Source organism: Chionomys nivalis, chromosome 15 (assembly GCF_950005125.1).
Source record: "Chionomys nivalis chromosome 15, mChiNiv1.1, whole genome shotgun sequence".
Classification (NCBI taxonomy): Eukaryota; Metazoa; Chordata; class Mammalia; order Rodentia; family Cricetidae; genus Chionomys; species Chionomys nivalis.
Genome location: NC_080100.1, coordinates 11316866 through 11330548, shown reverse-complemented (window position 1 = coordinate 11330548; position 13683 = coordinate 11316866). Strand labels below are relative to the sequence as shown.

General features: G+C 43.2%; 1 protein-coding gene and 1 pseudogene across 2 annotated transcripts in view; both read left to right on the top strand.

Annotated features, from left to right (window-relative positions):
* The window catches only part of Retreg1 (reticulophagy regulator 1), a 128702-nt gene that overhangs the window by 91878 nt on the left and 23141 nt on the right, over window positions 1-13683 (top strand). The window contains exon 1 of one of the 2 annotated variants that reach the window (XM_057790059.1): window positions 1897-2233. The exons of the other annotated variant lie outside the window; for it this stretch is intronic. Coding sequence (XP_057646042.1) covers window positions 2199-2233 — 35 coding nt within the window. The 5' untranslated portion in view covers window positions 1897-2198. Of the gene's footprint in view, window positions 1-1896; window positions 2234-13683 lie in introns of those variants that run through there. 2 annotated transcript variants of the gene reach the window in all.
* Window positions 640-737, top strand: LOC130887697 (U6 spliceosomal RNA; annotated as a pseudogene).

The window sequence follows — 13683 nt, the reverse complement described above, 5'->3', positions numbered from 1 at the left end:
TGGCGAGAGTTTCCTTGAGTCATTTTAAATTCTGGTTGTTCACTATTTTTTCAGGTCAACAGCAGTGAGCAGACCCACAGTACCTAGTTTCCGGGACAGAAAGTAACAGACGGAGTCTCAGTAGCAACAGTCTGAGACTTGTTGCTTGTGCTGTCCTTATTTTCCATCTTTATCCTTGTGAATTTTACAAAATGCCACAGAAATACCTCAGGGGGAATCCAGCTGTAGCAAGTAATTTGGAAATGCACCAAGGGTTGAGCGCTCCAAAGAGGTGATACTGTCTCGTGCTAGTCGCTGGCACTCTGTCAGTGAATTCTTCTGGAACTGAGATATGCTTCAGGGGTGTGTCTTCAGATCAGTGCTAACCAGAGGTTTGTTTAGCTTTTTAAGAAATAGATGGGGGCTTGGAGAGAGACAGAGTAAAATCAAAGTGCTAGACTGTCAGAAGCGAATGTGAGACAGTGGAATTAGCTCCTGGTGCTGTCTACGTTCAGGGCAAGCGCTGACATCATGGAAATCGCGCTTAGCGTTTTACCTTCTCAGTTCTTACAAGGCTGCAATGTCTAGTGACATAGTGCATAGCTTTGGCCTCCGGAGACTGTTCTGCTTTGGTCTACTAACCTCTGAAGGGGAATGTCACTTTGGCAGGGCTTGGTTAAGGTTGGAATAATACAGAGAAGATTGGCATGATCCTGTGCAAGGGTGACATGCAGATTCATAAAGTATGCCCTATTTGAAAATATGTTACCCATTTGATACATAGATCCAGCTTAGGCGTATGTGTTTCAGGCCTTAGGCTTGAACTCTCTAATGGCAGCATTTCGTGTGAAATACTGTGTCCTTTCAGTATCTCTCTTTTAAAGTTGGCATGCATACACCACAAGATCACCAACATTTTCCAAAAGAAAGCAGAAAATTATTTTAAATCCTCTGACTTTTCAGTGCCTCAGTGATCTGGAAAACCATTTTTTAGCAAAGTCATCATGTAAAATACCCCCATAAAAGACATCTAACACAACAAATAGATCATATGCATTTTTAAAAGGAAAAATTATCACTTTTTAATTATTAGATCTTGCTTTGAGTCTTCCCTTATGTTCTTAATAGGAAAATAGGAAAAGAGAATGGGTTCAGGTTTTAACTCAGTGTTTTTATTGGGTGGTGGTAAAGGAGTCTCCTGGCATTTGGGAAACAAGGCACTTTGAAGGGAGTAGCGATTGAGAAATGCCCATCAAGCAACTGAAGTATAAAGTCCCCCAAAGCCACCACAGGGTCATGTGCCTGTGCTTGCTCCCTGTGCTCCCTGGCGACAGCGCCACAGTGGGGGGGGGCCTTTGGTCACGTGGGCACACAGGCTCACGGTCATGTGTGTGCCTGTTGTGAACTGGGGAACCTCTATGGTCCAGAGAGAGCTTTCCTTGCAAATCAGTGTCCCTCTCAACTGACTGCCCCATGACTTTGTGGGGTTTTGTTTCTGTTTTGTCTTCTTTGTTTTGTTTTGTTTTCTCCTTTTGAGTAAGAGACTTTTAGCTGAGCGGCAGGTATCCTGCAAACAAAGCTCCCTCTCTATTGCTGGGACAGCTTTGTTTTGTTGCCCCTCCTTCTTCTCTCTGTCCCTCCCTCCTCCCTCCCTCCCTCCTTCTCTCTGTCTCTGTCTCTGTCTCTGTCTCTCTCTCTCTCTCTGTCTCTCTCTCTCCCTCTCCCTCTCTGCTCTCCAACTCCCCCCTGTGACTCAAAGGAGGAGATCTGATAGCTGGAGTGAGGTTTCAACCTGCCTGTGGCCACTGCACCTTTGGTAGGTGCCTAGAACTTGCCAGGAAAAAAAAAAAAACGGAAAGAGGGCAGGCAGGCTGCTGAGTGAAGTCATCCCTGGTGACACCTTCTCACACGACTTCAGGGAAAATGCTGGGCCCCTGGGCAACACTCCCGCCCAGCTGCCTGTCAGAGTGCCTGGACTGAGAGGTGACCTCTTTATTTTTAGCAGGGGACTGTCACAGTCGTCCACTGGTCTGCTTCATTCAGGGCAGTAGGCAGGCACTCAGCAAGTTTGTAAACACCGACTTTCTGAGTAGAGTAGGAGCCCTTTTCTCCAGAAAGGGAAGAATTCTCCTGCCCGCCGGTGAGTGGAAAAGACAGCGTTGTCTGACTGTCTTTGCTGTGGAGGCAGGTGCGGCCGCAGTTATTCTTAAAGGGCAGAAATGCCTGAAGGCGACGACTGTGGGCCAGGCAAAAGGTAATTATGGCATGTTATTTGTCTGGAGTCTGTTTCATTGTTGCTCATCTTAAACATATTGTGACAAGTTTAAATGTGTTTAAATGAAAATTATAATTCTAGGAAATTTTCTTTGGCAGAAGCTAGCAGAAGAGAGACAAAATTAGTAATCTAAGCTCAGAAATAAATACATGCAAAGAAGTGTCTATTTTTCCTTGAATAAGGAAATAACATCCTGGAACTTTTAAAACTCATTTCCCCACGTACACTGTGAGTCTAATTCAAGTTTTTTGATGTTTCTTTTGACTTGAGATGATCGTGGTCAAAATCTAAGTTCACATTTTTTTAAAGTTTGCATTTTAAAGATTTGACAGGCAGTTGTAAGAGCTGACTACTGAGCCGATTTATCAATTTTGATATTTAAACACTTGTCAAGCTATGGGTTTTGAAAATTCAGCTAGCTCTCTGCCCTGGGTACCTGGCTGTAAATGTTTTCATTGCTTTCTTACTGCTAAGGCGTAAGTACCAGGCAGGCAACAGTGCAAGCTGGCTCGAGCCTAGCTGTACCCATGGAGTCGCCCATCCGGCCCAGACAGACATGACGGGGATCAGCTCGGTGTCCCCACTGGATTTCCAATTGAGGTCCCCAAAATTTGAATCTGAGAGAAAATTACAAAACAAAGAAAGGGCTCATGGGTCATCTTATTGCCAAAGAACAGGTGTCTCTAGGAACAAGAGCTCCTCAGACCGTTTCTGTAAATCATGACCTAGGGTATGGGTTGTGTGTGGCTATTTAACCAGTTGTGGAAGTTTTCTTAAAGGCTGCATTTCTCTGTGGTCCTCCAGTTTCTGTCTTTCCTAATCCCGTTAAATGAAAAAGGGACAGATTGGTATTCTATTGAGCAAGCTTCTGCGGAAAATGAGACGAGGTGTAGCTCCCAGCTGTGTCCTTTGTAACAGTGCATGACACTGTCCATGGAGAGATTGACTAGCGAAGAGAACATTTTTAGAGACATCGAAACATCCGCACTGGTTGATAGGTTGGTCCATGGGTGTCATACATTTGTGTCCCTAGACTTCTGAACTTTCCCCAAAGCAAGGCTCTCCCTTTCCTCTAACGCCTAGGCATTCCCTCTGGCTCCATGAGGACTTTCGGACAGCTGGGCATTTTAAAGGAATACTCAGCAAATGGAGATGCATCGATCAATTGTTTTTACACCAGGGGGGCTCAGGAATCCTTATCATCTGACAGTTCAAGGAGAGAGACTTGGCGCAAAGGGAGTGAGCGCTGCTCTCCTGAGAAGCAGCATTATCAGAATTAAATAGTAACTAACTGCTGATAAGAAATAACAGGAGCTATTTGCGATGTGAACTGAACAAGCTTTAGCTTTTTCTCTGGAAGTCTCAGCAATTAAAAAAATATATAAACAGGTGAAAAGGACAGTGTGTGTGTGCATACACACGTAAATACATACATGGTAATTACTATTGCCCTCAGGGACTGTAAAATGTTGCATTGCACGTGCGAACCCCTCTCACTCCTGTGAGGTAACATATCCCTGGCCCTTGTTTTTCATTCTGATGAGCTCACGTTTATTCCCAGCACTTGGCAGATTTTCTTCTTAGATTTGTCTCATGTGTTTGTTCGGTTTTTCTTTCTCTGTGGAGAAATGGTGAAAGATTGGAGCTAGGCTAGAAATAAAATATTTTTAATTGGGAGATAATTTTTCTCTTGCTAAATTTGAGATTATGTGCCTTTGGATAAGTCCTTTGGTGCCACGTCTGAAAGAGAAATAACTATTATAGTCACGAATCTGCTGACAGACGTGTTCTCTGGACTTCATTGCGGCAGTTCCTAATTGAATCTCATATCAAGGCTGATTATGTTACTTGAGTCTCATTTTGGAATTTGATGTCCTGGATTGCTCTGTAACTCCCGGAGTGCTAAATAAAAGTTTGGTCTTTGATAAAACAAAATCAATACTAAAATACCCTTCGAAAACCAAACAAACGAACAAACACTAAAAAGCAGTGTAGCCCACAGGGTAGGGCTGCCTGCCCATACTGGGATGTAGCCTCAGGCTCGCAGACACCAGCTGCTAGTGCCTTATAGTCCAGTGGCTCCAGGTCCCATCTTAATTCACCAGATGGAAAAGGAAACCCTCCTTGTGTTTAGTCAAAGCTGTTAGAAGAACACTGGAGGACTCACAACCAGTTTCAAGGTCAAGAGCTGAGGGGGAAGGGTAGGGAAACCTTAGTGAAGCAGCCCCAGAAGGTGGGTAGGTATCTAAGCCAGAAGCACTGGATGGCAAAGAAGAAGGGGAAACCTGGACGGTAGACTAGCTCCAGGCTTATGGGAAAGCTTATGCGGGAGCCTGTGGCCTGCGGCTCCTTCATTTGGTTCTTGCCTTAGAGTGGCAGCCAGGCTGGCCCTGTGAAGTGCCCTGATTAGATGGGTGATGGGATGTGGGTGAGTCACCTATCCCCGATTCCAGATGACATGGAAGGAGATAGGCCTGAGGCATGAGGATGGGATCCGTCCAAACGTGCAACTCGTTTTATGCTTTTAGTGTGTCTTGTCATGCAGACACTCTAACTGGGTAGTTATCTCTGCACAATTACCTGTTTACACAGCAGACATTTGTTGAGTTCTGACTCCTTGACTCGTGGCTGTACCAGTGATGGGTTGGTAAGTGTGGACCCTGCTGTCTTGGAGCAAAGGGTCTGAGAGGGAAGATGGCCCCGGGTTGAAAGAATCCCTACGTAAGAGCACTTCAGGCCATAGGGCCAAGGGCACACTTTAAAGTGGCAACACAAGCGAACACCTGGTGTACGTGCTGAAGCTCTGGTGTCTTTACAGGGACACTGTGGTAGATCTGGACTCGGGTGTTGCGAAGATGTACAAGCTTGTTTGCAAATGTCACGGGGACTCTAGAACTGTGAATTCAGTTTCTGTTTCCAGATCTTTCTTTTGTTCTCTGCTCTAGAGTGGTGGGGACTGTTGCATCACGTCTTTGAAATTCCTGCTGCCAACAGTCTTGGATTTCAGGGTCTTCTGTCCCTTCTCTATATTTTGGCATATCTGCATATCTGTAATTAGCATATCTTGGGGGTGGGATCCATGTCTACACATGAAAACCACTTATGTATTATACATGATAAAATTTAGCTTCCTAAGTGTTTTTAGTGTGCTTGCATTGTGACCATGAAGTCTGGGGTGGCAGATTTTACTTGTGGGATCATGTCAGCATTCTAGACTTGGGAGTTTCAGACTAGTCTTGTCTAGCCTGGATTTGTTTCTGGGCTGTTGGAGGGTGGTTGTATTTAAGAAATCCAAGGCTCTTTTAAACACACAATGGGCTAATTAGTATGAAAATGTTATTAGTGATTGCATTGAATTTTAATTTTGGAAGATTAAAAGAAATTGGAAACTCGAGAATAATTTCATTGTTGAAATAGTTCATACTGGAAGGATTTTAGGTGTGATTTTATGTCACAGATGAGGCCCATCCATTGAGAATGCCATTTCTTAAAAATCTAGACCTGACACAGAAATGTGACCAGGTGCGTCAAAGCCAGCTTGGTGTACTTTGCCCTTCAGTTGAGGTGGATTCCTATGAGCAAACATATTTAAGTTTTTGTGTCCTTGAATGTATTCGTGCTGCTTTCATTTGGAAATGAGTGCTGACGGGTGGTGTAAGTGTAGCTGAAGCTGACAAGGCTATAAGAGAAGGGATTCTGAGCACACTGCAGATAAGTGGGAGAGGCATGCGCAGGACCCCTGATTGGGCCTGGGTAGGAGTGGTGTCTATAGATTTTCAGCATCTGCCCTCTGGGGAAGGGAATGCCCAGTCTTTGAGCATTTGCTGATTCTTGTGGTGTAAATGTTCCCCTCTTCACCCGGCCACTGAAGAGTTAGAGAATTCCCACAGTGGCTCTCATGAACCTGTGGAGGCCACGCAAATGATGATGGGCCAACATCAGCATCAGCATTAGTTTGAATAAAGGATATATGTTCCTATTCTGTATCCTGAAAGCACTAGTTTGAACAAGGCTACATCTTCTCTATTCTGAAGGCACCACAGATATTTTTCAAGTTTGGTTGAAAGAATTAATGATTTATCTTTCTCCGTTCTCCCACACAATCATGGAAAATATTTATCACTCTTGAAATCCTACTTTGACCCAGCTGGGCTAATATTTGAACCTGATTAAGAACATGTAGAACACTACAGTCTGTCCTTATTGCAGGGGAGTTTGTTTTGTGGGCAATATCTTAACCGCTACTGAACCAGTGACCTGCTTCCTGAACCCTGCAGGGACCCAACAGATTTCTGGCATTCCTGCCCCAGTGAAGCTGATTTCTAGTCTATAAGTAAATGGTAATACAGTCTTTGTTGCCATCACTAAATATGATGAAGGTCTCTATCATTTAATGCCAAAGGACCACAGACTGACTGTGGCAGGCTGTGGGCAGGTCTATCTATCCCTACTGACTGACAAAACAAGGTTGAATTTGGGTGGGCTATCCTGGTTTTGGTACCACAAGCCTTTTGACTCTTAACGGTAACTTGGCATCAAAATACATTTCATTTTTTTACTTCTTCATGATGTGTATTTCCAGGTTGTGTAGAATGCATGGGGGCATGGATCTTTTCTTGAAGGGCCAGTCTCATTTACTATCATGAATGTATTGCTAAAGAAGTCTTCCCACTGAAGATGTTCTAGTGAAGGAAACTTTAGTTATTTAGTTGGGGGAGATAAAAATGTTAATGCAGAAAAGAAAGAACAAAGTAGAAAAGGTCAGCTCTAACCCCAGAACCCTGATGTAATTATATGGTGGGTATAATTATACATATATAATGTAATTATATTATACTTATTTGGTGAATTTTTTGACAGGTATGTTTAGCATATGGTATGTGTATATACACATAGATGTATTTTTTTATTTTCCACTTAAAAGTATTTTCCAGTGGCATCTAAACAATTTGAGAATGTTTTTAAAACGCCTGCCAGAGTATCCTACCTAGATTTGCCCATATCTTCTAGCCATTTTTGAGATTAACTGTGCCACTTATAAATGAGATGGGCTATGCACTATGGTTTAAGTAGGGAGTGAGGAGATTGGAAGGGAGGAAGAATCAACTGCCATTTCCTTAAGACCTGGGCCCAGAAACGGGCACAGTGCCATTCTCATTGTGTTGTATTTGTTGAATGGCCGAGGGGACAAACATGCTTTCCTTTACACAGTTTCAAAGGGTTTCTCGGCCATTTGAGTTTCCTCGATTAAGAACACCTTTCTTAGATCTGCACCTCATTTTTAAACTGGACTATTTGGTTTTTTGATATCTGGTTTCTTGAGTCTTATTTATCTTATATATTAGTCCTTCTTCAGACATGGAGTTGATAAAAACAATTCCATTCTGTAGGCTGCTGCTTTGTCCAGATGACAAAGGTAGGGGCGTCCTCCCCCACACAAGCCTTTCAGTTTCATGAGGTTACGTTTATTAATTGTTGATCGTAGTGCCTGCCCTAATGGTGTGAAGGGCCATTGTTAAATTCCCGGAAGTAGATATATATAATAATAATATGTAAGTGACACACATCCTTAAGCAACATTAACTAGGTCACGACTGAGTTCAAACGTCAGTCACTGTGGTCTGACTCTTGTGTTCATCCCCATGGCAGACAGGACATGAGAATCTACCCCTCCCTCGATGGTGGCTCAGTTGTGCGGGCACAGAGTCACCTGCTCCCCAGCTCCCCAGACAGCTGTGGAATGGGCTCCTGGAGGGTCTAGTGTGGACAGTTTATGTGTTATTCCAGTTTCCAATGGGACTCCAGGGGATGTGTTTAGCTCACCTTCTCTTGACCCTTTGTACAATTGTTTAAGCCCATGTGTGCATTAGTGCGAGGCCACAGACCGCACTGAATGACAAGTACAGCTGTATCTCTAGGGGTTGCTCCCAGTCTCTCACCCTCAATACTGGGTGCCCAGATCTCTTCTGTTCTTCAGTGCAAGTATAAGCCTTTCCCTCAGATATGTCTGGCCTGGGCTGGGTCATTCTCGAACATGGACCCTGTGGGTGTGAAAGACTAACTGTATTTATGGCTTCTCAGGCAAGCCAGGATGCCTACACCGTGCATATTATAAGGCTGTGAGTAGCCAGAGAGGCGGTTCAGGGTCACAACAGGCAGATTTCTCTTATACATTGGCTTGGGTTCATCTTACTGGCACTCCGAACTTTCTCGTTCCTATTTCCAGCTCAAGATGTTTAAAGTTTTCTTCAGTGAATAAAAGTACAACCATCTCTTCCTGTCTACAAACATTGTGATTCCCACCCCGCACACAAAGATAACAAAATTCTCTTTTGAAACATTATATGTTCCTTCTAGACAGTAAGGAAGGTGTTGGAATGCACTCTGAATGTTTTCCTCCTTCATGGCATGACCATGTCCTTCCCTTCTAGGCCTTCAGCCTCAAGCTCTTGTGGGGCCACCTGCCCTCCATGGTTTTATGATTATATCTCAAGGTACCAGCTACAAGAGCCAGAGTAGGGCTCAGCCCCCAGGCAGCTTGCTCTGCTTTAGTACTCATGTCCTGGGCATATGTGTTATATTTGTGCATAACCCATAATAGATTTTCGGGCACAAAACGCATTTGTGTAACACACAGATGCAAACAGAGAGTGTTGTATATTTTAGTCACCTGGATTTTCAACTTAAGATTAGAGGGCATAAAGGGGTTCAGTTAAGGGTAGGGGTTTGAACACAGTGCCTCATTTTTGTGTTTGAAAAAGTAGAGTGCTAACGTTCCAAGCAGAGAGGTTGATTTGAAAATTGGTATTTTCTTCAGTCACCAAACTTCTCTTTCAATTAAAATCTGGGTATTTTTTGTTTTCTGTGTTTGGCTGGCCCTGATGCTGCCTAAATTCTTTAGATATAACAAGAACCAATGGGGAAGGAAACTCAGAGGAAGAATTTTTGACTCTAAACTCTGCTTATGTTTTTCAGCAATTATTTGTGACTCCACCAGAAAAATGAAGGGGTAAAATAAAATGATTTCAGGAAGGAATATTGTCCTCAGGCTTTATGGCCTGAATAGGAATGCCTAATCTAGTGACTTGGGTGATAGGAGGAAGTTGAGCAAGGCCATCTGTCTCCACAAACCCTAGCACTCCCTTCTAAAATCCACTTCTTCCACAGCCTCTTCAGAACCATCCATCCATCTTCACTCTAAGCCTTCTTTGCTCCTCCAGTGTCTTCAGTGACCTCCCTTCTCAGACACCTGCTGTCTCAGAATCCCAGACTGAGAAAGGCAAGGGGCAAACCCTGGGTGTAGCAATGCCTGGAGTACATCTAGGTCACAAAGTGTTCTGGTGCTGACATTGGGAAACAAGGGGGCAGGAATGTCCCAGCTGTCCCTGGAGACACATAAGGAACACGATGGCTCAGAGGACAGTCGTGGTGCTTGGCTTCTCATAGGTCAGTTAGCCCTTTCCTTAGTGATACAGATGAAACAGCGACCTTAAACGAGAATCTGGGAAACATCCAGTTCAAGCCATGCCTACTTTCCTACTTTAACCTTATTTTTGTAGAGTTGGCATGCTCCGGGAGTAGTCTTCACTCACTGGGTAAATACCAGCCATGTCTATTAAAGAGCTGGTGTTGTGACCTGTAGTAGTGTCTCAAAGAGGCATCACCAGACTGCGGCAGATCCCTTTTCTAGGGAGGGAGGGCTGCAGTTGTGCTTAATATGGCAAAAGGTGATGGAAAGAGGCAAAGCCCTGAGTGTCCCTTCTGCCTGGCAGCAGTGAGTTAGGAAGGTTTTCTACATTCTCATCCTCAGCAGGCAAGTGTTTCAGGAGTGGGGGCTGGTGCTCCCGGAGCTGAGCCGACTCCCACACACATCATGGTAATGAGCATCACACAGTAATTACCGTGATGATGGGGCCCCTTGCCAGCCACGTAAACAGAACAGAGGCAGCAATGGAGCAATCCTCCTGACTCAGAACAAGCTAGTTGAACTCCTAAGAGCTTCGCTTTGAAAGCAAACCCATTTTCCAGTGGAACATCTTAAAACTGTGCCGTAAACCTTATAGACTCCACCCGTAGATAAGGAGAGAGGATTACAATGTGCTTGTGTTCTTAGAAAAGGCAAGTTTTGACTGTGCTGAGAATTCTTTGTAAGGATTAGATTCTATGGCGTGCGTTTGACATTTCTGGAGTGTTCACCAGCGATAGATTTCCCCCCATATTGGGGTAAATAGAGCAGACTGTAAATAGCCCTATTCTTTTTATCTGGGGGTTCTGGGCAAATTGGCTTTTAGGAACCTACTTTTTTGTGCTAAGAAAGGCTTGGAGATAGAGATTTCATTATAAAATGAACACGTGGATAAAGGAATTACAAATCTAGATTTAATGGACTTGCTGGAACAAGAAGAGGTCATTATAGTTCATCTCAAATGTAACAAACATTGGCATTGGCAAGAAAGGAAAGAACCGATATCTTGTCCCAAGAGATGGGGGAAGACATAGGGAGCTGTTGTATCCTAAACATGGAGGGTTTGATGGCCCATAGCTTCGTTTTCCTTGCCAACTCTTATAAACTGGAAGTGGTGCGTGGGCTTCTGGTAAGGATCATGAAGCCTTGTCAGGAAGTTTCTAGAAAGAGTGCTCTAACACATTAACACAGTCAGCCATGAGTGGGAGGCAATGGTATATGTTTGCCTCAAAGCAGGATCAACAGGGATGAACAATCAATACCTTCCCTTTCTTTCTCTCAACTTTGAAAGGCTCTGTAAGGTTTCAGTGGCTTTGATGGAACCTTCACTCCTTCATTAGTTACCAAGGTTCCAACATTTAAGACCTTGGCAGTTATTACCCAGGCAAAGCTGAAGGTTAGGGTTAAAGCTGGGATAAACCTCTAGCTCAAGAGCTATTTTAAGCCTTGCTGTTGCGATGTTGCACATCAAACCTGGCAGAACTGCTTTGCCAGTGGTACAATAGGAGTCCGTGTGCGAGCATTTTGCTTCCTGTGTCCTACAGAATGGTTTTCCGTCTGACTTCTGGGAGACGTTCCTTTATCTGGAAGAAGAAAGGCTTAGAAGTTACAAGGGATGAGTTCTCATCTGGGTGCTACTTTTCTTGGCTGCGTGATATCAGTTGTTGTCAGGACTAAAAGTAACACAATTAAAGCACTAATGTAAGTTTGAGCACTTGGTTCATTCTCAATAAATAAGAGGGCTGTCTTTATAGCAGGTATCTGAATGGCCCCTGTTTGGTTGCTAGGTTCATTAGTACCTGTCTCCTACATGTAGCTATGTTTCTGAAGCCCATGACACTCTGAACTAGTAGACCGCTGTGGTTTGCAGGGGGGAAATCCACCCTGTTGCTTGCTTTCTAAGACAAGTTTTATTAGAGCACTACTGTGCACTTTCACATAAATATGTCCAGCAAAGATATGAATATTTACTTTCTGGCTCTTTACAAAAAACGTCTGCCTACCACTATCCTAGTATACAACTGCTTCTGCCTTTAGAGCTGTGTGATTTCTGCATTAGCTGTATTTATCCTCACATCTCTTTGTGCCCATTGTTTTTGTGCTGGTAGTTGTACAGCTTAATGAAAACTACTGAAATAAGAGAACACAAGCTGTGGTCCATACTGCTGGTTGTTCCCAAATACCGAGCTTTCTTTCCTTTGGCAGTAGTCCTGGTTTCAGCTAGAACATGGCCACTAGCAGCTGAGCTCGTTCCTCAACTCGCTTTCAGGTATATTACCAGGTTCCAGCTGGTAGGAGATGAGCAGAAGCTTAGTATACAGTGTGTAGGTCTATGATTTTCAAAAGGGGAACATTTTCTTGAAACCATTTCTTCTTATGGTGGTGATGTGGATAGTTTAACGGAGTAGCTGATGTTACTGTCTTGGACCATTTGGAGAAAATGTGATTTTAGAATAATTGAGCAACAATGCAGAAAGGGTCTGGGTTTGTAACACCATGGATTTCCCCATATCAGCTATCACATAGAAAAATGATGGGCTTTCTTGCTTAAGCCTCTGTTACTTTGACATATGATATAGTAGGCAAACACATCTTTCTAAAACGTATTTCTATGAAAATGAAACTGAAGGCATTTGAGTTGGCAAGAGTAAGTTGCTGTGAAGTTGGGTGGGGAGAGAGATGGAGGTCTTTGGAGGAGGGGGGAATGAATATTGTCAAAATACATTGTATGAAACTCTCAGAGAATTAATAAAAACATCATTTAAAATGGGTAGACAGAGCCAGGTGGTGATGGAACACACCTTTAATCCCAACACTTAAGAGGCAAAGGCATGCAGATCTCTGCCAGCCTGGTCTACACAGTAAGTTCCAGGACAGCCAGGTTTTTTTTTTTTTTGTCTCAACCCCCCCCCCCCAAAAAAAAAGTGTAAGCAGAACAATCACAAAGGGGAGAGAGATAAATATTTTAAAAGTCCCTATATTGATTGTGTCATTAAGTTTTTACCCATCTGTAAATAAGTAAAATTAAAAATTAAACATAATTTAAAAATTTTATATAAATATATATAAGGAAATCAGTCTTTGTTCCTAGCTCTAAAGCAGTTGATGACTTTCTAAGTTCCCAGGACTTATATCTAAGCTCCCTACTTCCTAGGTTGAATTGGATATCTTCAGGTTCGTTAATCATAAATCAGCTTCCAAGTTAAAAGATGAGTCTATGAATATCAATGCCACACTCTGATTAACATGATCTATAATTGATACATAACCTAGACCATATTGACGAAGAGGGGTTGTTATGTAATACTGAAAAAACACATAACAAGTGACCGTTGTTGGTAATATCATAGCATAGGCTAATATAGTCCTTAAAAATCCCTGTCTTGGAAATCTGAGAATGACTCCCTTAGTCGAGGTGGCGGTTAGCTGTAACCAGCGTTTGGGTGTGTTTCCTCTTTCTACTCTTAAGTTTTAGGATCTCTAGTGCCATATTCACACTAAAGTCCAAGGTCTTTGCCCTAATCAAATGCAGAGTTTTTCGAGGTGTATTTTACGAACTTTGTCAAACAAGGAAAAAACCCTGGGGAAGATAACGTGTAGGTGGTCCTCCTGGATCAAACCTGTGAGTTTATGGAAGGTGGGCCAACAGGGCAACTGCTCCAGCCCACAGTTCCCAAGAGCCTAATAATCAGCCAAGACACCAGAGTGGTCCATCGCTTACGAAAGATGAACTCTTTTATGGTTTTAACTTTTCTTCACGATAGAACCACAGACATTGATATAACCTGACTGTGACATTTTATGTTTTAATATCCTGATAACATCAGAGAGTAAAATTCTCTTGCCCTTTTGCCAGCCTGTGAGGAGGCCTGTTATCTGGGAACCACTGTACCTTAGATCTGACATTACGATAGTACCTGATAACTGCTGTCCAAGATGCCCCTGTCCATTAATCACCAGGATG